Source organism: Myotis myotis, unplaced genomic scaffold (genome assembly GCF_014108235.1).
Source record: "Myotis myotis isolate mMyoMyo1 unplaced genomic scaffold, mMyoMyo1.p scaffold_m19_p_13, whole genome shotgun sequence".
Lineage (NCBI taxonomy): Eukaryota > Metazoa > Chordata > Mammalia > Chiroptera > Vespertilionidae > Myotis > Myotis myotis.
In genome coordinates this window covers 13723979-13747718 of record NW_023416317.1, presented here as the reverse complement: position 1 = coordinate 13747718, position 23740 = coordinate 13723979, and the positions used below count along the sequence as shown (strand labels likewise).

The window sequence follows — 23740 nt, the reverse complement described above, 5'->3', positions numbered from 1 at the left end:
GTAAAACTACAGATGCTCGGATCTCACCCATTCAGCCCTAAGAAGAATTTCTGGGTGTGGGACTTGGACATATCTAATTTTTAAAAAGCCTCAAGTTGTTCTTTTGGACAATGAGGTTTAAGAACTCTGCTCAGTTAAATTTCTGGCAAATGTTTTATATGCTTTCCCTTATCTTCAAGCCCCAAATTTCACTTCTTGCTTTGTCTGCTGTGAATCTGTTCATACTGGCCCTATACTTGTATTTCCAGCTGCTTGTGGTTGTTTCCTTTCGAATGTCCACTGTCACCTTACTCTGTACAAAGCGTAATTTAGTCTTCGAATGAGAGTATTCTACTGACGTCCCAATTTCTTCTATTCCATCGTTCTCCCAAACACTCTAGCTCAGCTTCTTGGTATCTTATCTCCAGCAGTTATGTCATCTACACCATTTGCCCTCCTTTCCCTGCTATTTCTTGTTTTTCCTGTTGCCAATCTAGAGTGTTAATAGAAGCTTTCCACTTCTGGCTACCATTCTTCTGTTACAGATTTATTTATGTCATTCTGCTTTTAGAAGCCTTAGTGACTGTGCCAATTGCAGAATAGTCTGAAATGCTTAATTGTGCACTTGAAGCCCTCAAAAATATGACTCAGTTTAGTCTTTTGGTTTTATTTTCCTTATATATGTTAAGCTATTAACTAGATTGTTTAGAGATAAGAGGGTATATGGAAAAGATTCTTTTGAATCCTAGCACTGCCACTTGCCAAAGGTGTGATCTCCAGCAAGTTATTTTAGTCTCTTTGACTTTAGTATGTAAAGTCAAGTGTAAAATGGGACATAAAAATAACTATTTGCATGGTTTGTCATAAGTAGTCAACATGTATAGTGTGCTTAGCATGAGGCCTGCCACCTAGAGGGCCTTGAAATATATTCTTTATCTCATTTTTTCAATCTTCTCTCCCTAGATTTGTGCTCTCTCATACCCTTCTCTTTTTCTGTTTCTTTGCTTATGCCATTTTCTCTACCTTTGCTTTCCTTGCCCTTGTCCATTCCAAATTCCCACAGTGTTTTATATTTATTGTAGTATTTGTGAAAGTTTCTCCCTTTGTTATGTTAAGTATTTCTAGTTCTCTCTCTGTAAATGAAATTGAAATCCTAGCCATAATCATCTTGTTTTCCCTCATTCTCAGCATACTGCTTTGTAGCCAGCAGTTTCTCAGTGAATATTAAACAAACAGGTAAAGCCAGAGAATCACCACTCCTCATTGGTGAATAAAAAATATGCCAAAGAGCAATATCATTTCACAGTATGCTAGAGAAAGTGGAAAATGAATCCACCTACCTAGAGAAAGGATTCCTCCCACCAAATAAATATGTAGAAACAAAATTCCTGGGAGAGATGGTAGCTGATTCTGAGTCTACCATCTCTCTATGATTTCATGTTTGAGCCTGGAATATTTATCATACTAGAATGCAATGAAGCTATCTAAGATTGCTGGGTTTCCGTCAAAGAACTCGGGAATTAATGTGGAGTTCCAATTGATCAAAGATGGGACACTTTGATCATCAAATAATAATAATAATAGCAGTAGATTGAAATGTACCAAATTTGTTTGAATCCATGAATGCACCAGGATTCTAAAAGAAAAAGATTTGATTACCTTTAGAAGAACTTAGGAAGCCTATTTATCAACCTGCAAACAAAAAATGAGAAAGATTAGCCTGGCCAGCAGGTGTGGTTCAGTGGTTGAGAGTCAACTTATGAACCAGGAGGTCTTGGTTCGATTACCAGTCAAGGCACATGCCTGGGTTGCGGGCTCAATCCTAGCAGGAGGCAACCAATCAATGATTCTTATCATTGATGTTTTTCTCTTTCTCCCTCTCCCTTCCTCTCCAAAATAAATAAAAATATATTAAAAGAAAAAAAGAGAAAGATTAAAGTATTTATGCTACCTTTCCTATAGGAATTACACCTGCAGTAAAGTTTTTACAACTGAACTCAGCTCACAAATGAAGATAGAATGATACAATATCAATTTAAAAATATTTTTGCCTTCCCAGTGTGGCTCAGTGGTTGACCATCAACCCATGAACCTGGAGGTCATGGGTTCGATTCCCAGTCATGGCACATGCTGGGGTTGTGGGCTTGATCCCCAGTATGAGGTATGCAGGAGGCAGCCAATCAGTGATTTTTTCTTGTCATTGATGTTTCTATCTCCCCCTCCCTTCCTCTCTCTGAAACCAATAAAAACATATTTAAAAAAATTTTTTTTTAGAATTAAAAGAGTTTTCTATTCAGCTAACTTTCCCTGCCTCTTTTCTAACTTGGAAAAAAAAAATAATAAAAGGTCTTTGAATTGAAAACATTATGAAGCAAAAACTTTAGGAGTGAAAGTTCAGTAACTCTTTTATTTTAGATTTCAGTCAAAAGGAAATAAGTCCCCAGCTTGGGAAATTATTATTATTATTGAAACTATATATTTAATACAACAGCATCATCTTTTTGTTTTGTTTTATTAATCCTCACCTGTGGATATTTTTCCATTGATTTTTAGAGAGTGGAGGGAAGGGAGAGACAGAGAGAAAGAAACATTGATGTGAGAGAGAGACATTTATTGGTTGCCTCCTGCCCAGGCTAGGAATTGAACCTCCAACCAAAGAACATGCCCTTGACTGGAATTAAACCTGGGACCCTTCAGTCCACAGACTGGTTCTCTATCCATTGAGTCAAATGGGCTAGGGCAGCTTGGGGAAATATTAACACCTCTAAGGGAAATTTTAACACCTCTCATTGAACTCTTGGTTTTTTAAAGGTTTTTTTGGGCTTTTATGATCTTACTCATTGTACTTCTTATTATTGCCAGTCATTTCAAGAGATCCTTCAAACTACTCAGTGTAGGTTGTATCAACCTTACTACGCAATGCAAAAATGGTGATAGAACTAGACTGCAACATACTTCAGAAGTTTTAGTTTCTCAGTCTAGGGCCTTAAACAGTTTTTCAACTTATCAAAGTGAACATGGGTCCTTTAAGCGGTGTTCATGTGAAGAGGCAATAGAAAAGGCTGGCTGCATACCATAAAGTAAATATATTAACTCAAAAGCAAAATAAATAATCTCTGAGATAACAGAGAAAAAAACCCATATAAGTGGTAGTCAGCTTTTGTAGTCTTAATTCTGGGTTTTCATCTCCTAACTACAGCAGGTAATTGCAGATTTTTCTTCCACAAACACCTTGCTTCCCCGATTCAGACACACCTGTTTTTCATGTTTTAACATTTCTGAAATTTGGGGGAAGCTTATAAGGGTAAATATATATTTAATATGGCAGTGTACCTATGGAATTCTTACCCTGCCAAAGAACCTTTTTTTTTTTTTTTTTAATTTGAGCAAGCTGGATTTATTACTCATTATAGAAAAAAAGAGAACAAATAATTTGAGTAACCAAGGGTGTCACACTAAGAAGTGTTAGAAAAGATCTAATATAGGATTAGGGCTTTGGTTGGATGATTTGGGGAGGATCCAAGAAAGCAGGAGTTTGAAAGGGGAGTGGGCCTAGCTGGGGTGGCTCAATAATTGAGCATCGACCTATAAATTAGGAGGTCACGGTTTGATTCCCTATCAGGGCACATGCTCGTCTTGCGGGCTCGATCCCCAGTGCAAGAGGCATCTGACTAGTGATTCGCTCTCATCATTGATGTTTCTATCCTTCTCCCCTTCTTTCTTCCTCTCTTTGAAATAAATAAAAATATATTTTTTTAAAAAAAGAAAGGGGGGGAGGATTCTATGATTGGACATTTCAGTAAATTGTATCTTTAGAGAAGGCAAAGTAGAGCTAAGGCTTAAGGCTATAATTGGTAAAGAAGTAGCAGGAACTCATATTAACCAGGAGAGAGGAGTATTTGCTATTTTGCACAGTGATCTTGTTTTTGTCAGTGCTTAGATGAAGTTATGAAGTGGTCTTGTTTTGCTTCATAGTCTCAGAATGATCTTGTCTGATATTAGTAAGATTACTTATGTCCCCCAGGAGAATAACATGGCCTAGCAGCTATAAATATTAGAGCAGTTCCTAGATGCCAGGGCTGGGGGTTTTTGTGTGTTTTTTTTGTTGTTGTTGTTTTTTGTTTTTTACTTCTCATCATTGTACCTAGTACATGGTATTCATGCATTAGTTACTTTTTGAAGTTACTTTCAGATGTCAAGTAAATAAAGAGTTTTTACTGTGTTCTGAAGAACGCTTTTCATGGCCAGGTAGAGGAGAAAGAAGATGGCTGTGCAGGGTGAGAAGTCACACAATCTGTTGTCTGCAAGCTGGAGAACCAGGAAAGCCCATGGCTCAATTCAGCCTTAGTCCAAAGGCCCGGGAACCAGGAGAGCAAGTGGTAATGATAGAAGTCCCAGAGTCTAAAAGCCTGTGAACCAGGTGCTCTGATGTACAAGTGCAGTAAGTGATGGATGCCCCAGCTCAAGAAGAGAGAGAGAATTTTTGAGAAACTTTTACTTTTTAAAAAAATTTTTTTATTGATTTCAGAGAGGAAGGGAGAGAGAGATAGAAACATCAATGATGAGAGAAAATCATTGATCAGCTACCTTCTGCATGCCCCCTACTGAGGATGTGCCCTGCAACCTGGTCATGTGCCCTGACGGGGAATTGAACCATGACCTCCTGGTTCATAGGTTGACACTCAACCACTGAGCCACACTGACCAGGCCTGAGAAACGTTTAAATTGTGTGTTTTTCAATCAGTTTTATCTTTGAATCTTTTAAATACAGTAATAATGCTTCCGGGTGAATTTGGAGAGCATAGTTTGTTTTAAAAGTACTTAATAAAATACTGTACAGCAGCATTTTCCAAAGTACAAGGTGGGCAAAAGTGGATTTACAGTTGTTCATATGGAAAATAATACAATAATTAATCAATAAAAATACAAGAATAAACTGTGTTTCACATACTCATTACTTTTGCCCCACCCCATATTTTCTTCAAAATATGATATATGTCATATATATATATATATGTGTGTGTGTGTGTGTGTGTGTGTGTGTGTATGATTAAGTGATTATGGTTATACCAGTGTGTGTGTGTGTGTGTGTGTATATATATATATGGTATAACCATAATCACATAGTTCCTTTATGTGTTCCTAAAAAGGGAGCAGGGATGCGCTCAGTGGTTACATAGGTTTTGAAAATGCATCATGATGTACATTAAGCTCTGAGAAAGGCTGTGATTTAAAAGATTAAAAACTCTTTCAACTTCTTTTAACCAAATATTTTCTAAGCTCCTCTAACCCCACCAACTAGCACTCCATTTTGAGAAATGCTGCTATATAGAGTTGATTAATACAAGTTTTAGAGCAAAACATTTTCATCAGATTGCTTTTGCATATTATTAAGGAGGTAACTGACATTTCTCTGCATCTAGTTGTCACAAGAACCTTTTCAAAGGCAGTGTTGGCTACAATGTTAGTGTAGTCAGACCGTGGTCTTTAACTGCCTTCAATGGTGCGGCAACCTATATTGCCCAGTAAGTGTTAACCCTTGGTTCATCTCACAGTTTGTACACCACCAGTCCAGTTGCTGGACTTCCGGGTGACATATCTGAACAATATAGTTTGTCATCTTAGCACTGTAACTCACTACACCTACTTTTTTAATAAACAATTTTCTTATTAATTTAAATATATTGGTAAAGTGTCAGTCTTGCTGGATCTTCTTGTATTGTGCTCCCGTATTTATTGTAGCCTGTTTGTAGTAAATTTCTGAAGGAGCCCTAGAGCTGGAATAAATTCATCCCTTCCCTATCTTTAGCCAGGGAAAGGTGGGAATTAGGTGTTTCTTGCAAATAGAGATGAACCCTGCCATTCTCAAAGTGAGAGGCAGGCAACTTTACCCCTGAGTAATGGAAGCTGTAAAATATTAACCAGACATGTTCTTTGATGTATTCAATAAACATTTACTAAATGCCTGCTTTATACCAGAAGCAACCAGTCCTTGTTGCCCTCAAAGAGTTGAATCTAATTGTTGAGACAGCAGTTGTGTAAATGATAAATATTAAAAATGCAGTATGCTTGGTGTTATAATAAATAGATTTAGGAGGCTTTGGGGACCCAACTTAGATTCTGAGCTTTGGTGAAGGAACTAGAAAAGTCTGAGTCTGGAGGATAAGTAGCATTTGGTCATGCAGGTCAGGGGATAAAGGACATCACTGATAGGACAACTTGTGAAAAGGCGTAGGGTTGCCCTAACCGATTTGGCTCAGTGGACAGAGCGTCAGCCTGTGGACTCAAGGATCCCGGCTTCGATTCCGGTCAAGGGCATGTACCTTGGTTGCGGGCACATACCCAGTAGAGAGTGTGCAGGAGGCAGCTGATCGATGTTTCTCTCTCATTGATGTTTCTAACTCTCTATCCCTCTCCCTTCCTCTCTGTAAAAAATCAATAAAATATATATTTTTTAAAAAGGCATGGGGTTGTGAAAAGTAAGGTGCTTGGAGATGCAAGTAGATTTGTTCTCATCTAGGGTATTTATGGTAGCAGGGTGGAGGAAGAGGCCAGAAGGAAAGAAGAAAAGGAAGGAAGGAAGGAAGGAAGGAAGGAAGGAAGGAAGGAAGGGAGGGAGGGAGGGAGGGAGGGAGGGAAGGAGGGAGGGAGGGAGGGGAAGGAGCTCAGTAGTTCATGGCCATAATTGCTATGTTAGGCAGAGAATTTAAAAGACTATCCATAGATGGTTCTTAATATGTGCTAGAACTTTTCATATAATAAATAAGTTAATGAAAATTAATATTGAGTAAAGTTGCTAAATTACTTAAATTTAATGTGTATTTCCAGATGTCAGAGTAATCATTACTTCATGTTTATAATACCTTATTGATGATTTGTAGGACTTATCACTTAATAAGTTACCCTCCTATAAGTACATTAGCTCTATTCTTTAAAAATCAGTTTTATTGAGATATAGTTTATTTACATCAGTTTTTTATTGTATATACAATTCAGTGAGTTTTGACAATGTATTGAGTCACATAACCACTACTCCTCTAAACATGATATAGTATATTTTCATCACCCTGCATTCACTTTTAATCAGAGTTTGGTAAACTAAATAAATTAACTCTTTGAACCCGGGAAGAGGTACTATCTGAAGAATAGAGAAATAAAAAAAACTGTCAACTTTTAAACCAGCCCCCAAATTTTACTTTCTATGAAACCCACACACAAAGAGAAGCTTCCTTGCCCTGGCCAGTGTGTTCAGTGGTTAGAACTTCGGCTCATGCACCAAAGGGTTGTGGGTTTGATCCTGATCCCTGGTCCCGGTCAGTACGCGTGTGGAAGGCAACCAGTTGATGTGTCTTTCTCACGTGAATCTCCCCCCCCCCCACTCTCTCTACACCCACTCCTCTAAAACCTTCTTCCCTCCCTTCCACACTCTTTAAAAATTAATGGGGAAAAAATCCTTGGGCAAGGATTAATAACAACAAAAAAAGAAGAGAGAGAAGCTCTCTGTACAGTGCTACTTTGGGGGCTTTTGTCTCTTGAAATCTTCAGAAGGAAAAGGAAGAAGAAGTTGCCTATAGCCCTGGCTGGTGTGGCTTAGTTGGTTAGAGCACTGAAGTGTAACAGGTTTGATTCCTGATTAGGGCACATACCCAGGTTGCAGGTTCAATCCCCAGTTGGGACACATAGGGGAGGTAACCAATCAATATTTCTCTCACATCAGTGTTCCTCTCTTTCTCTCCCCCACCCCCATTTTCTCTCTCCCTCTCCTTCTAAAATCAATGAAAATCATATCCTCAAGAGAAATTAAAAACAAAAAATTTCTTGAAAAGCAAAAGGGGAGTTGTCTACATAATGACTGGTGTAAAGCTATATAAAGATGTTTGGGGGAAGAAACAACCACAAGAAAATAAAACGAAAATTATAAATACTGAACTGGAAACATCATACTTGAAGTCTAGCGAATAGCTCTGGTACTTCATAGCAGAGAGTTGTAGCAGCAGTTTCATTTGTCTGAGGACTTAGTTTTCTCACTCATGGTGAAATGAATGGCACATTTCAAGCTGTATTATACTGAACTGTAGAGTTTTATGAGGTGTGGATAGGAGTAATAGGTTGGGGACAGGAGAATTAGGAATAAGGGCTAAATTTTAACCTGGGGAATAGTTGGACTTAGGTTCGATGCTGGCAAATAGGGAAGACAGTGCATTCCTCCCTCCCCACCCCTTAATTGTACTTCCATATATTAAGTTTACCTTTTATTGACTTGTTATAGCATAGGAGGTTAGGAGACTTTTCTAAACAGAATTCTACCTGTATTTGTGATTTGTTATGGATAGGTACAAGTTTCTCTAGGAGAATGAATATTGTCATTAAACCATCAGGTTTATTTTTTCCCCAAAAAGTTATTACATATAAGAATAAAATATATATTTACATATAAGAGGTATGAAGATTCATATTTCTAAACAATTATTTTATCCATCTTATTTGTTTGTTTTAACCAGTTACCCATGGGTGTATTGTTTCCACAATAAAACTTTTTCTACCAGATGGCATGGAAGCCCGACTCCGCTCAGAGTGAGTATAATTCAGTGCTATAAAATTTTGTTTTAATTACCTTGGTTAATAATATTATAGATGATGGTGTACCATTAATACTTTAGGATTATTCTAACAATGTTAGAAAATTCATATATTACTTTTGGACTAATGCACTTCACTTTGTTTTTAATATTAGTTGTAATTCTAAGTAGGCAATAATGGAAGCACAGGTTACATTTATGCTTCCAAATTTAATTATGCAGTTTATATTTTGATGAATAAATTAGTTGTTTTCTAAAATACTTAGGATATATAAGTTATTGGTGAGTGATAGCTACATTCATTTTGACCTGCATATAATGTAGGGCTTCTTAGACTATGATTGCCTCCGAGGTTAGTGCCGGTGTCACAATCTTATAGAACCTTAAGGATGTTGATATAGTTAGTAGTACATTTTGGTGGGCTTTTTTGGAGAGATTTTTCAGTGCTGTAATTTTTTTTTTAAATTGATATCAGAGAGGAAGGAAGAGGGAAAGTGAGATAGAAACACCAATGATGAGAGAGAATCAGCTGCCTTCTGTACACCCCACACTGGGGATCGAGCCCACAACCTGGGCATGCTCTCTGACTGGAAATCGAACCTTGACCTCCTGTTCATAGGTTGATGCTCAACCACTGAGCCACACCAACAGGACTTTTTTAGAGATCATTTAGAGAAGGACAAATCTAAAAGAAAAATAATTAGTCAACATCTAAATGTTAATATGAAACATAAGTACATTTTGACTTGTACTTTTCACAGATTATCATTATGAGGTGTTGGAGGAAGCTAAATAATCTAAAATTCAGCATTTTTTATTTTGGGGGAAAACCTTGAATATGCTAGAAGTTTGTTTCTATATCTAATATAATATTTTCTGCTTTTCAAAAGCAGAGAAAAAGATCTAAGGGTGGGAGGTTGAGAGAACCAACGTGTAAGGCAAAGTATAGAGTAGTCAGTAGGAAAGAGATATGGAAAAAGAAAGCAGAATGCATAACCCATGGGCACAGACCATAGGGTGGTGGAGGCCTGGGGTGAGGGGCGGGCGTAGGTTATAAGGGATCAATGGGAGAAAAAAAAGGACATATATAATACTTTCAACAATAAAGATTTTTTAAAAAGAGGGTATGCCAATCTTATAAAAAGAAAAAGAAAAAGAAAGCAGAGAGAAAACTTCCTATTACTGTGATAGTCTGTTCATTCATTAGAATGATATATTACTCTTCAGTTAGAAGCTACCAAGTTTTTTTTTTTTTTAGCTTCAAGGATAACTGAAGCAAAGCAGAAATTTTAAAACTTTATAAATTTAGCCCTGCCAGTGTGGCTCAGTTGATTAGAGCAATGTACTGTGTACCAGAGGATGGTGGGTTCATCAGGTCACATGCCCAGATTGCAGGTTCCATCCTCATTTGGGACGTGGGCAGGGAGGTGCCAGTTGATGTTGTTTTTCTCTCATATCATTGTCCTTATCTCCCTCCCTCCTTTCCTTCCTCGCTCCCTCCCTCTCCCCCCTTCTTCAATAAAAAAATAAAATTAAATAATTTTTAAATGACACTATAAGTTTAATAATAAAATTAAAGACATTATAAATTTAAGACATTAATGTTTCCTATTTTTAATGATAGTTTAATTATTAAAAATAAAATTAACTTTGGGAACTTGATTGTGACTCAGCTTTTATGAGTTAAGATTTTAAAAAGAAGAGTAACTGTTAATCAACTAATGAAGTATGGCTTCTTAAAGACCTTGATGTTTGTATTTGATAATGAGATTTTCCTCTCCTTTAGTCAAAAGTTTTGAGCAATTACATAAAGGGTCATCTGTGTTCTAGGTTTCACCCAGTAGGACATGTGAATTTTTTCAAAATTTATTTCAGAGAATTGTGTCACTATCCCTCTTGTTTCCCCAAAACTTTTCATCTTTGCCCAATTTCCTTCTCATTGTTTGATTTTATTTATGTGGTTAAATATTAGCATCACTTAAAATTTACTGTCAATTTCATTGTAAATAATCTGGCTTACTTTATGGATGAGATGAATTTTGAACAGGCATGTCTCTAGAGCTGGAGGAAGGTCAGAATCGTCTTTAAAGGAGGATGGTCCAGTTCAAGGCCTGTTCTGTGACTTGATCAGGCCTTCCTTTTCTCATTTGAAAATGAACATAGCCCTGGCCTGTGTGGCTCAGTTGGTTGGAGCGTGGTCCAGTACACCAAAAGATGGGTTCGATTCTGGATCAGGGCACATACCCAGATTGGGGATTCAATCTCCAGTTGGGGCTCATGTGTGTGGGAAGCAACTGATCAATGGTTTTCTCTAATATTGATGTTTTTCTCTCTTCCTCCCTTCCTCTAAGATTGATTAGGAAAAAAAAAGAAAATGGAGATAATAACCTATTTAGCAGGAATTTTATGAGGAGGATTAAACAAGGTTGCGTACTTAAAAGAGAGTAATACCTGGTATATAATAAGCACATGTTGTTTCTTTTATTGTAATTTAATATTTTTAACAATCAAGATGCTTTTAAGTATGCAAAAATACTTAGAGTTGAAGGGACATTGTATACATAGCATTGAATGCTTTTAAAGTCTTCAGTAGTTCTGAAAAAGTTTATTCTTTTTCCTCCTTGATTTTTATTATATTGTACAAATAATTTTTATTGATTTATTTGAGAGAGGGAGGGAAGGAGGGAAGAAGAGAGAGAGAGAGAAATTTGTTGTTCCACTTATTTATACATTCATTGATTCTTTTATGTGCTCTGACCAGATATCAAACCCAAACACTTGGGGTATCTCATGAAGACGCTCAGACCAACCGAGCTGCCTGGACAGGGCTTTACAAATAATTTTTAAATGATAAGAAACAAACCCCACCACCCTAACACTAAATAACAATTTTCCTTTTCTACCTTTCTTGTTGCATATGAACTTTTTCCATAATTCAAATAGAATATATCCATATCCAAGATAGTTTTGGTACAGTACAAATATATATCACTTATAAAATGTTTTGATTTTTAGCTTTTTAAGATTTTCACGAGAACAAATAATTTGTACTTGAGTCACTAAGAAAACTGGAGTTGTACATAATTTTTTAGATCTTCATTAGGCACCAGCTTTGTTAGGGTCTTCTGATAGGTTCTGGGGATAGAGAGATGAATTGGTCACAGTCCTGGGGAACACAGATGGGAATCAAACAAGGAGAGTAAAGGATTATAAGGTCTCAGTGAGAGTCTGTACAGGACGTCTATCAAAGGTGCTCAGAAGGGAGAGAGGTGCTGGTACTTAACGTTCCTTTTCGTTCAGCACTTTAGAATATTCATGATTAATTGAAACAGTTTTTTAGGATGTTTGCACTTACTACAATGGGATCAGAATTGTCATTTCTATTTTTAAGTCCTGAAAGATCAGTTTCTCAGGGGCTTACATATGATTAACCAATTGAATCTAGGGGTTTTACCCAGTCAGCCTTCAAGCTGACTCACCAGAGTGACCTCTAGGATATGGTGCCATTAGAAACTGGTAGGGGACATGGATGGCATCCTTGCTCTTTGCTCCCTCTGCTCAACTCCAGCCCACATACATCATCTTACAGGACATTGTAAGATAGGAACCCTGGCTTTCTTATGCTGCAGTGTTCTGATGGGAGTGGTAGTAGTGATCAAGTGCTATAGTGCCCTAGGTACTGTTTTAAACTCTTTATTTATACTAGCACATTCAGTATTCACAATAACCCATGGGGTTGGTTTTATGATTATTCCCTTTGTATGGATGAGAAAGCTGAAACCCAAGATTACACAGCTGGTAAGTAGAACAGGACCCAGTCAGTGTAACTTCTGAGCCTGCCTGCTTAACTGTCATACTTCACTGCCTCTCTGTCAGTAGTAACTTTATAAGGCCAAAAGACAATTAGTACCAGTTAATACTATCTGTTTACTGTTTATCTTTAAGAGGATATACTGAGTTTAGTTTCATACCTACATCTAAGCTTTCAGTTGTTAGTCGTGTGAGGCGGCTGGGTGGAGAAGACTAGGACTACTCTTTTGATTAGCTAAAGTTGTTCTGTACTCAAACAGGCTTCCAAAGTATAGCTTTCTTTTCAATAGAACTATGTTTTTTAAGAATTTCTGTATAGGAATATTTAATTTTAAAAGAACTTAATTTACATGTTCCAAAATGGATAATTTGGAGTGCTTCTTTTTCATATAGAAATTGGAAATGGATAATTTAAGGAGTGCTTCTTTTTCATATAGAAGTTCTTATGACCAAGGAATTCACCATAGCTCTTATTAAGTAGAGGATTCTTAAAGAGTATTTAATACATTGTGGATTTTGAATTTGTGTTTAGAAATATATTTTGTATGAAAGGTTTGTATATTATCTTATTTTCTATGAAGGATTAAAAATAATTCACGTTCTTTTAATCATGTAAAGGCAATTATATGTCAACTTTAGGGTTTAAGATATTCTGGTTCTGTCATACTCTGTTTCCTCTGTTGTCCGGAAATTAGATAAAAATTCTAATTTTTACTTTTCAGTGTCATCCATGCTCCATTACCAAGTCCTGTTGACAAAGTAAGTTGCCAATGATTGTTTTTTTACAAACTAACTCAGCTCTATTGCTTTGAAAAATGTTTCTGTTTGTTTTTAATATGCTTTACTTAGAAACTTATTTCTCTTTTGTAACAAAGCCTATAGAATGCATATAGATATATGGTTGCTGTAGTCTTCTGATCTTCAATATCTGGAGAATTTAGACTGGATGTTTCTTAGGAAAAAGCCTTTGTTATCTCAAGTAAATGGCTATGTAGACTAGAAGTACTTGTTTTGTGCCTAGCCAAAAGTAAAAAGTGTTTGTTACTACTCTTTATTTTGGAATACAGTTCTGTCTCGAAGTATTTATTAAAGCTTTCTGCACAGAGACTTCACTCTACATATATCTACACATAGAAATAACACAGAAATATGGGCTTATAGAAATTCCTCTTTTATTGTCCTTGGAGATTGATCAGTTTTAGCCTGATTTGGTCAGAAATTTTGCAATAATTACTTGTTAGAAAATATTTTTTCTTTTGTTCAGAAATAATGGTGTATTAAACTGTAGATATCATTGCTAAATAGTGAAGGAAAAACCCCCCAAGCATCTTTTGTATCTTTTGACATTAATGTATAGTGAGTTTTCTTAGTGCAGGAACTAAACTATTGGGGAAAACATTTTACAGTTTTTTCTTCCATTTGGATAAAGAATGAAAGCCTGTTTGAAGCAAAAGTGCTCTGTTAGATTCCTTTTTTAGTAGTAAAAGTGGTTAGTCACCAACTTCAGGAATACCAAGAATTATTTCAGAAGTAAATGATGGCATTGCTGATTTAGGACTAACTTTAAAAAATAATGCCGCCTTTCTGTCTTCTTGCTAGCATATTAATAAATATGAGCCTAATCAAGAATGACTCTACTAGTGATCATGAATAACTTGGTAATGGTGTGATCATGAATAAATTAAGATATGAGGCTTGGTAGTGTTGAGAGTGTGGGTAAATGTCTCAGCAACCTATTAGTGCCCGTCTTTTGTTTGTTGTTGTTTGGAATAATGCCATGGTTTTATATTCCACACTTGGAAGAAACCCATTATGGCAGGTATTTGTTCTTATACTCTTGAGTTCTAAGCATTTGACTGTTACTTGTAATGTTTAAACACCATAATTTCCCATCTTTTTCTTCTTAAAACCGACCTGTAGTTTAAAGGGGGGGAAAAGACAAAACTATTTTCGTTGCCTATGGCCATTGGATTCAGTGTTACATTTCATGTCTTTCTTCTCCCTGTACCCTCACATACAAATACCATTTTGAAGATGGCTACTTCTAAATGAATTGTGACTTATTGACATATTAAAGAACTATTTAAATATAAATTTGAAAGGGGAGGGAAATGTAGATAGATCTATTGATTTAGGTGGTATTATTTCTGTATTAAGAAAAGGCTCTGTAGCTATAAGTTTGTGATTTGGTTTATAAGGAATATTTTCATGAGAAAGACTTGTTCTATCATCCTTCTTATAAATCTCAAACTGGCCAGCATGATAAATACTACTTATAAATTCTAGACATAGGGCAGAAATATTTTGAAAACTAAAGGAACTGGTTAATTTGAAAAAAATTATTTTGCATTATTTCGTGAATGGGCATTTTTGGGACTTGGTTTGGCTTTAAAGTCTTTTATAAATATTTTGTATGACTGTTGATACTGTCATTTTGTTTCTAGGTTGCTGCTAACACTCCAAGTATGTACTCTCAGGAACTATTCCAGCTTTCTCAGTATCTACAGGTAAAAATAAAGCTTAAGAATTCTTAGTCTTTAAAAGTAAAATTAAACAACTTAGGTTTGATTTTGTTAGTTCACAAATATAGGCTAAAGAAATATTGGTTACATATAAATACTAAATAAATACCTTTTCATAGTAAAAAAAAAAAGGATTACAAATAGGTCTTAAGAAGAAAGGATAAAAAAAGAGGCTTGTTAAGTCTAGAGAAGATAAGGTTCTGTTTGCAAGAGAAGTTTTTTCTTCAGATATGAGGATGTGTCAGAAAAAGTTCTTTACCTATAGATGACTTTTAAATAAAAGTAAACCTGGAGAGATGGTTGCTTAATATGATATTAAGAGCAAATAATTATATAGTACTTATTACATGCCACACTTCACCTAATTAATTCACTTAATCCTCACAGCAATCCTATAAGGTATGTATTTTATTCCCATTTTTATGGATGGAGTAACTGAGGGACATTACACACCTAGTATGTGTTAGAGTTGGAATTTGAATGCACATAGTCAAATCTCAGAGTCTCTGCTCTTAACGACTGTGCTGTGCTGCTGGCTCTATGAAAAAGTTTCTTCATAGGGCAGATACTTGCAAAGGAAGTTAATACCATACTTAAAGAGCCATACAAATCTCTAAAAAGGAAACAAATATTAGTTTCTTCCTGGTTTTCGTAGATTTGGGCTGGGTTATGATTCTTCTTATTCTGGTGAGGGAGCATGGTTAAGGAAAACCCTGGATCCAGAATTTAGAGATTGAGGTTTTTATCTTGGTTCAGCTACTCAAGGAGTTCTGTGACCTTGGGTGAGTCATTATGTTGCAAGTCTTCAGTTGCCTTTTGTTTAAAACAATAGAACTAAACCAGTGATGCTGGGTCCCTACATTCTTTTATAGGAATCAGTTAGAACAGTCCTACCTCAGTTAAGAATGTACACATCTTTGAAAATAAAATTATCAATGTATTAATCAGATCTTATCTTCCACTGGGGATCATGTAATGGTGCATAGAAAAGCAGCTTTACACACTTGGAGTTTAGTCGAGTATTTAAGAGCGTAGACTCTAGCCAGAATTCCCTGGACTTGATATGTGGCTTTACCTCCTGACCTGTTGGAAAAGTTGTTTAATTCTTTTGTGCCCCATTTTCCTCACCTGTGATATGGGTATAGTAATAGCACTTACCTTGCAGGATTGTGAAGAGTAAATGAATTAATATATCTAAAGCACTTAAAACAGTGCCTGGCACATGGAATATATTCCATAAATGTTAGTAGTTGTTTACCATACAGTAAGAAAGCACAATAATTGACCTAGATCGCTCATATAGAGAGATGGAAGTAAACTTTGAGATTAATTTAGTCCAAACGTCATTTTTCATATGAGAAATCTGGGGCTCCTATAGGTAAAATGATTTCCCAAGGCTATACACTTTTGTTATTAGTCATCGTGGATGGTGAATCCAATCACTCAAGTACTCTAACTTTCTTACCAGTTTTTTAAATACTCATAGTAGGAGTAATCTTTCAATGGTCTTTTATTAATTTGCTGAGAGAAAATTATACTGCACTGACTTTTCTGTATACATATTTTTGAATTGGTAAAGTTCTAATGTAAGTTGTAAACCTTTTGAATAAAAACTAGAATAGATGCAATTCATCCCTTAGAACCAAAAGCCTATTCCTGAAAGTATTAGATTTATGTTAGGACTTGGTTCGTGGAGTTATGAAGTTTTAAGTCAGATTGAGTAAAAAAAAAAAAAGTGTGATTACACCATCTAGTGCAGTGGTTCTCAACCTTCCTAATGCCACGACCCTTTAATACAGTTCCTCATGTGGTGACCCCCAATTTCATTGTTACAAATTGAACATAATTAAAGCATAGTGATTAATCACAAAAACAATATGTGATTATATATGTGTTTTCCGATGGTCTTAGGTGACCCCTGTGAAAGGGTCGTTCGACCCCCAAAGGGTCGCGACCCACAGGTTGAGAACCGCTGATGTAGTGGAAGTAGTGGTTGTTTGGTGGTTTTGTTTTTAAGTAAAATTTGCAGCTCGAGTGTACTTCCTGAATATTAGGAATGTTTTAGAAGTTTAAAATAAACTTGGCAACTAGTCTCTTATAAGTGTTAGCTGTGTTTTAATGTGGGTTCTGGGCAGGATGGCTTTTATTAGATTCTTTAATCTATACTCTTAGAGTTATATTAAAAACCAGTACTCTAATTCCAATTAGACCAGATTTTTCCTAAACATTATTTATCAAGGATGTGGAGAGCAATAAGTGCATGCTTTAAACCTCAAGTATTGTATTTGAAGCATATGCTTCTTTGTTGAGGTGGCTCAGAGGTATTAGGGTGGTAAGTGTTCTTCTTTAGGTAATAACAGAAATAGAAGAAATGAAGTTTAAAGATATGCCAAAGCCACAACTGTGTGAACATTTCCACCTTGACTTCCATGAAGGAGACCCTCTTAATAGCTATCAAATATTAACAAGTGACCTAGAGATAAGGCTTTACTTGCCAATGTCTTTCTCTGTAAAAACGTTTCTTTGCAGCTGCCAAGTAGTTATATAACTCCTTGACTCCTTAATACTTAATTCAACAAGTACTTGGATTCTTAACTTATTTTTGGCATATTTAATTGCTAAGTCGTATACAGTCACAGAGATAATCAAGACACCTGCAAATGCTGTAGGCTTTGGGAGTGAAGTAATTTCTATTATGTGTTTTTTTAAATAATGTATATATATTTATATGTGTATATATATATAACATTTTAAACAGGAAAAATTAAAAGATACTTTTGTTTTAGCTGTCATACCCATGCAGCTAACCCATTAAGATGTATTTGCTCCCAGCCTTTGTGGCTCAGTTGGTTGAGTGTAGTCCCACGCACCAAGAATTTGCTGGTTCAGTTCCCCATCAGGGTGTATGCCCAGGTTGCAGGCTTGATGCCCAGTAGGGGGCGTGCAGGAGGCAACCAAGCGCTGTTTCTCATTGATGTTTCTATCTCCTTTTCCTTTCCTCTCTCTCAAAATCCATACAAGCATTTTTTTTTTAAAAAAAGAAGTATTTGACAAGATTGTTTTTTTTTTTTTTTTATTGCTTAAAGTATTACAAAGGGTATTACATATGTGTCCATTTTATCCCCCCGCCCTAGACAGTCCCCTAGTCTCCCCTATCCCCCAATGTCTTATGTCCACTGGTTATGCTTATATGCATGCATACAAGTCCTTTAGTTGATCTCTTACCCCCCTACCTCCTGCCCCGCAACCCTCCCCGGCCTTCCTGCTGCAGTTTGACAATCTGTTTGAGGCAGCTCTGCCTCTGTATCTATTATTGTTCAAAAGTTTATAATGGTCTCTATTATCCATGAATGAGTGAGATCATGTGGTATTTTTCCTTCATTGACTGGCTTATTTCACTTAGCATAATGCTCTCCAGTTCCATCCATGACGTTGCAAATGGTAAGAGTTCCTTCCTTTTTAGAGCAGCATAGTATTCCATCGTGTAGATGTACCACAGTTTTCTAATCCATTCATCTACTGATGGGCACTTAGGCTGTTTCCAGATCTTAGCTATGGTGAATTGTGCTGCTATGAACATAGGGGTGCATATATCCTTTCTGATTGGTGTTTCTGGTTTATTGGGATATATTCCTAGAAGTGGGATCACAGGGTCAAATGGGAGTTCCATTTTCAGTTTTTTAAGGAAACTCCATACTGTCTTCCATAGTGGCTGCACCAGTCTGCATTCCCACCAGCAGTGCACAAGTGTTCCTTTTTCTCCACATCCTCTCCAGCACTTGTCGTTTGTTGATTTGTTGATGATAGCCAGTCTGACAGGTGTGAGATGGTACCTCATTGTTGTTTTGATTTGCATCTCTCGGATGATTAGTGACTTTGAGCATGTTTTCATATGTCTCTTGGCTTTCTGAATGTCCTCTTTTGAAAGGTGTCTATTTAGGTCCTTTGCCCATTTTTTGATTGGATTGTTTATCTTCCTTTTGTTAAGTTGTATGAGTTCCCTATAAATTTTGGAGATTAGGCCCTTATCGGATATGACATTGGCAAATATGTTTTCCCACACAGTGGGTTTTCTCGTTGTTTTGTTGATGGTTTCTTTTGCTGTGCAGAAGCTTTTTATTTTGATGTAGTCCCATTTGTTCATTTTCTCTTTAGTTTCAAGTGCCCTAGGAGCTGTATCAGTGAAGAAATTGCTTCGGCATATGACAAGATTGTTTTGACTTAGTTTGCCATAAGTTTGATTAGCTTATGATATTGAGAAGATTGAATTGATTGATTTAAAAAGATATTTTTGTTGATTTTTAGAAAGAGAGAGGAATATCAATGGGAGAGGGAAACATTGATCGGCTGCCTCCTGCACACCCCCTATTGGGGATCAAGCCCTGACCTAGTATTGAACTGGCAACCTTTTGGTGCCCTGGATGATGACCAACCAACTGAGCCACACTGGCCAGAGCGGATTGATTGATATTTATAAAATTTGAGGTTAAAACATTTGTTGGAACCCTAATTGGTTTGGCTCAGTGGATAGAGCGTCGGCCTGCGGACTCAAGGGTCCCAGGTTCGATTCCGGTCAAGGGCATGTACTTTAGTTGTGGGCACATCCCCAGTAGGGGGTGTGCAGGAGGCAGCTGATCGATGTTTCTCCCTCATCAATGTTTCTAACTCTCTATCCCTCTCCCTTCCTCTCTGTAAAAAATCAATAAAATATATTAAAAAAAAAATTTGTTGGATTCTTCTACTGTGGGTTTTTGTTTCTGTGTGTGTATTTTTTAACTCTTGTGAATTATGAGTTAAAAAAAAACCAAGGTGACTTGTGTTCTGTTAAAACAGAAGTTGCTGTTAGAGCACACCTAACGGTAGTACTTGCAGCCAAACAAATGAGGCTAAAATGATGTGACCTGTATATGTATATTTTACAAAGTAGATTTATCATGTTTGAAAGTAAGATACAAAGTGGAATGTAATATGAGAGTATTTTCAGAATGTGCTAAAAATTAATTACTCTTCAAAGGAATCAAGGTGAGTTTATTAGAATCTCTTGTGCTTTGTAATATTAGGAGGCCTTACATCGGGAACAGATGTTGGAACAGAAGCTAGCCACGCTTCAGCGGCTACTAGCCATCACCCAAGAGGCTTCCGATACCAGTTGGCAGGTATTCCAGTTGCCTTTATTTACAAGAAGCATTTAAGTTTAATGTCCCTTAGATGTTGATAAAACTAAAATTTTGTAGCAAGCAAAAACAAAGTTTTTTTTCTAATGAACAAATAATGAAAACTTAGCATTTTACACTGGATATTGGTCAGTTTTATGATTTTCTTTTTTGGGCAGTGGCAGTCTTTTTGATATGTTATTTTTTAAATTGCTCTTGGATTTTATTTGTATTTGATTTTTCTTCAACAGGCTTTAATAGATGAAGATAGACTCTTATCACGGTTAGAAGTTATGGGAAACCAATTACAGGCATGCTCCAAAGTAAGTATTAATCTCAAGTACATAAAGAAAAATACGTACTTTTTATGTAGCTTCAATTTTTTGTCATTTTAAGTACATGCTAAAAACAATTATACATTTTCACTGTTCTTTTAAATCCTTTGTCATTATGGGAAATTTCAAACATACATGTATGTAGAAAGAATTGTATAGTGAATACCCATGTACAACTCTTTATCTTTTTTCACAGTTGATATTTGTTGAAGAATCTGGGTCATTTGTCCTCTATGATTCCTCTCATTCTGGATTGTTATTTAAACATTCTTCTAGCCCAGCCAGTGTGACTCAGTGGTTGAGCGTCGACCTGTGAACCAGAAAGTCACAGGTTCGATTCCGATGAGGGCACATGCCGGGTTGCAGGCTCGATCCCCAGTGTTTCTCTCTTTCTCTCTGAAATTAATAAAAATATATTAAAACAAACAAAAACATTCTAACTCCCCATCCCATACCATAAATTGGTAGTTTGATCTAGAGATTTGATTTGACTTAGCTTCGGTTTTTTTTTATGTGTGTGTGTTTTTATTTTGCCAATTCACTTCATGAGTGGTATTGTGTACTTTTACCAAGAGGTATCATATGTCTAGTTGTCTTTCTTTTGGGGATATTAGCAGTCATTGATGATCCTTGCCTACATCTATTGTTTTATTCAGGGTTGTAAAAATAGTGATGTAATTTTATCATCCCTTCATTTACTTGGTTCGCCTGAAGTACACTTTCTTTAGGAAAAAGCAGGGTAAATGGGTTTCTCCCTTTATTACTAGATTTCAAAATAACGAATTGGTTCCTTCTTATCCACCAAAGAATGATCATGAACTGTTTTCTCCCCTTAGATTTAATACATTTGGTGTATTTCGTCCTATAGTGTTTGTTTTTCTTATTGATGCACAATTACCCCATCATTGATCCATGAGAAGTTCATGTTGGCACCTGAGTCCTTTTGATAGAACCCTAGCAGACTCTGTCTGATAGCTTCCTGCTTTCATATCAGACAAGACATTCCAGGCTCATCAGACAAGACATTCCAGGCTCATCAGACAAGACATTCCAGGCTCATCTTGTACATTTCCTGCCTCAGACTTCAGATCAGCTTTTCCCTGTGGTGGTCTTACTCCTTTTGGTTTAACCATTGTTTTAAAATGCATGGGCCCTTTGAAGGTGATAGATTATTTTTGTCCACAAATGTAAATATTGTGGCTTACAGAGAATATGAAAAATAGCAGAGATAATTCATTTTGTATAGTTGAGAGAAATTCTTAATTGTCTTTGATTTTTTTTTCTGTTGGAAGTATGAATATATTTGTGAAGGATAATTTACTAATGAAACCTTTTATTGATTGATTGATTTTATTGATTTTAGAGAGAAAGGAAGGGAGAGAGAGAGAGAGAGAGACATTGATTTGTTGTTCCACTTATTTATGCATTCATTGGTTGATTCTTGTATGTGACTTGACTGGAGATCAAAGCTGCAGTCTTGGCGAATCAGAACAACACTCTTAACAAATGAGTTACCTGGCTAGAGCACTAATGCACCTTTTAAATACAACCTCATTTAATTACAGAGCCAACACCATCTGTGTTTGAAGGTATAGTAAACCCTTGATTTTTTGGACCTTGATTTAATGAATTTCAGATTTAATGGACAGAATTTCTGGTCCATAGGTGAAAATTAACATCCTGTTAATTTTAAAATGTTTTTAACCAAGATTTGCTTATAATTAAATTAATGGGTGTGTTTTATTTTGTTATTAATTCACTATGATTTTTAACAAATTTTAGCAAATAGGCCGTCCGTTGGAGAAAACACTGTAATAATTTCACCGACATAAATAAGTATTACATATCTGCAATTCTGGCCTACATATTTAAACCCAAAAGTCACCACTTGTAAATAATTTTAGCATGTGATCACTTTGCCTTGCTTGCGATAATTGGTTCTGTTTTCTTGGGGCCTGACTTTCTGCAGCAGTTTCTTTGTCCTTTTTTTTGTTTGTTTTTGATTGATTTCAGAGAGAGGAAGGGAGAGGGAGACAGGGATAGAAACATTAGTGATGAGAGAGAATCATTGATTGGTTGCCTCCTGCACTCCTCGCCCCCTACTGGGGATTGATTCTGTAACCCATGCATGTGCCCTGATAAGGAATCAAACCATGACCTCCTGGTTCATGGGTTGATGATTAACCACTGAGCCACACTGGCTGGGCTTTGCAGCAGCTTTAACTCCTACTGGCTAGGCCACACCCCAGCCATGTGTATTTGTTTACTCATGGTGATTGGTGAATGCACATGTTTATTAGACCTATTTATTATAAATTTAAAATTACATAACGCATAAAAAACTTTTCTGTGAAATTAAACTTTTCATACATACTTAATTTTAATTACACAAACATGTCTACATAAATAAAACATGTAAACTAATTTGTTAATTTTTAAAAAATATTTTTAATTGATTTCAGAGAGGAAGGGAAGAGGGAAAGAGAGCTGTAGAAACATCATTGATGAGAGAGAATCATTGATTGGCTGCCTACTGCACCCCCATACTGGGGATCGAGCCCGCAACCCAGACATGCACCCTGACTGGGAATCGAACCATGACCTAGTTCCTAGGTTGATGCTCAACCACTGAGCCACGCCAGTTGGGCAAATTTGTCAAATTTTTAACATAATGTATTCAGGAAACCTTTATTATATTACAGACTTTAGACTTTAACAACACCCCCTCACCCAAATTAGTTTGTTATATCAAGGTTTTACTGTATCTTCATATAGAATTCAAAGAGCATCATAATTTGTTATTTTTTCAAATGGTAAATACTTTCAAAAAATAACTTGGCTATAATTATAAATATCTTTTAATCCTAGAATCAAACAGAAGATAGTTTACGGAAAGAACTCATAGCATTACAAGAGGATAAACACAACTATGAGATGACAGCCAAAGAGTCTCTGAGGCGGGTTCTGCAGGAGAAAATTGAAGTGGTTAGAAAACTTTCAGAAGTTGAGGTATTTCAATTTAATAAATATTAAATAGTAAAATATGATTTTTAAATTTTAGCATAAAATGGCTAATATTTCAGGAAACTTGGATAGTGTTATTTAGCTAGCAAATATTTCCTGTCCATCAGGTGGGAGGGAGCAGCGAGCTGTTCTCATTGTCAGGAATTTTCAACATAACCAATAAAACTATGTGAGTTCTGCTTATGGTCCCTAGTTAGTGATTGAGGAAATAAAAGCCTGACCAGGGCATCTTACTATTTGCACTCTGCTCAGGATTCATCTTGCACACAATGGACCAGGATATGTGCCAGGGAATTATCTCCTGTCACCTTAGTTTGCTTTTCTTCCAGTTGAGGGTA

The 23740-nt window shown here is 36.2% G+C and overlaps 1 protein-coding gene across 30 annotated transcripts in view; it reads left to right on the top strand.

Moving 5' to 3' along the window:
* LOC118667948 (sarcolemma associated protein) overlaps positions 1-23740 on the top strand; it is a 159165-nt gene that overhangs the window by 75974 nt on the left and 59451 nt on the right. For 29 of the 30 annotated variants that reach the window (XM_036331814.1, XM_036331815.1, XM_036331812.1 and 26 more), the window contains 6 exons: positions 8481-8553; positions 13091-13127; positions 14813-14875; positions 19951-20046; positions 20295-20366; positions 23247-23387. In XM_036331814.1, the coding sequence (XP_036187707.1) occupies positions 8531-8553; positions 13091-13127; positions 14813-14875; positions 19951-20046; positions 20295-20366; positions 23247-23387 (432 nt within the window). In that variant the 5' untranslated portion in view covers positions 8481-8530. Of the gene's footprint in view, positions 1-8480; positions 8554-13090; positions 13128-14812; positions 14876-19950; positions 20047-20294; positions 20367-21778; positions 21968-23246; positions 23388-23740 lie in introns of those variants that run through there. The other variant, XM_036331816.1, reaches the window with a different exon arrangement.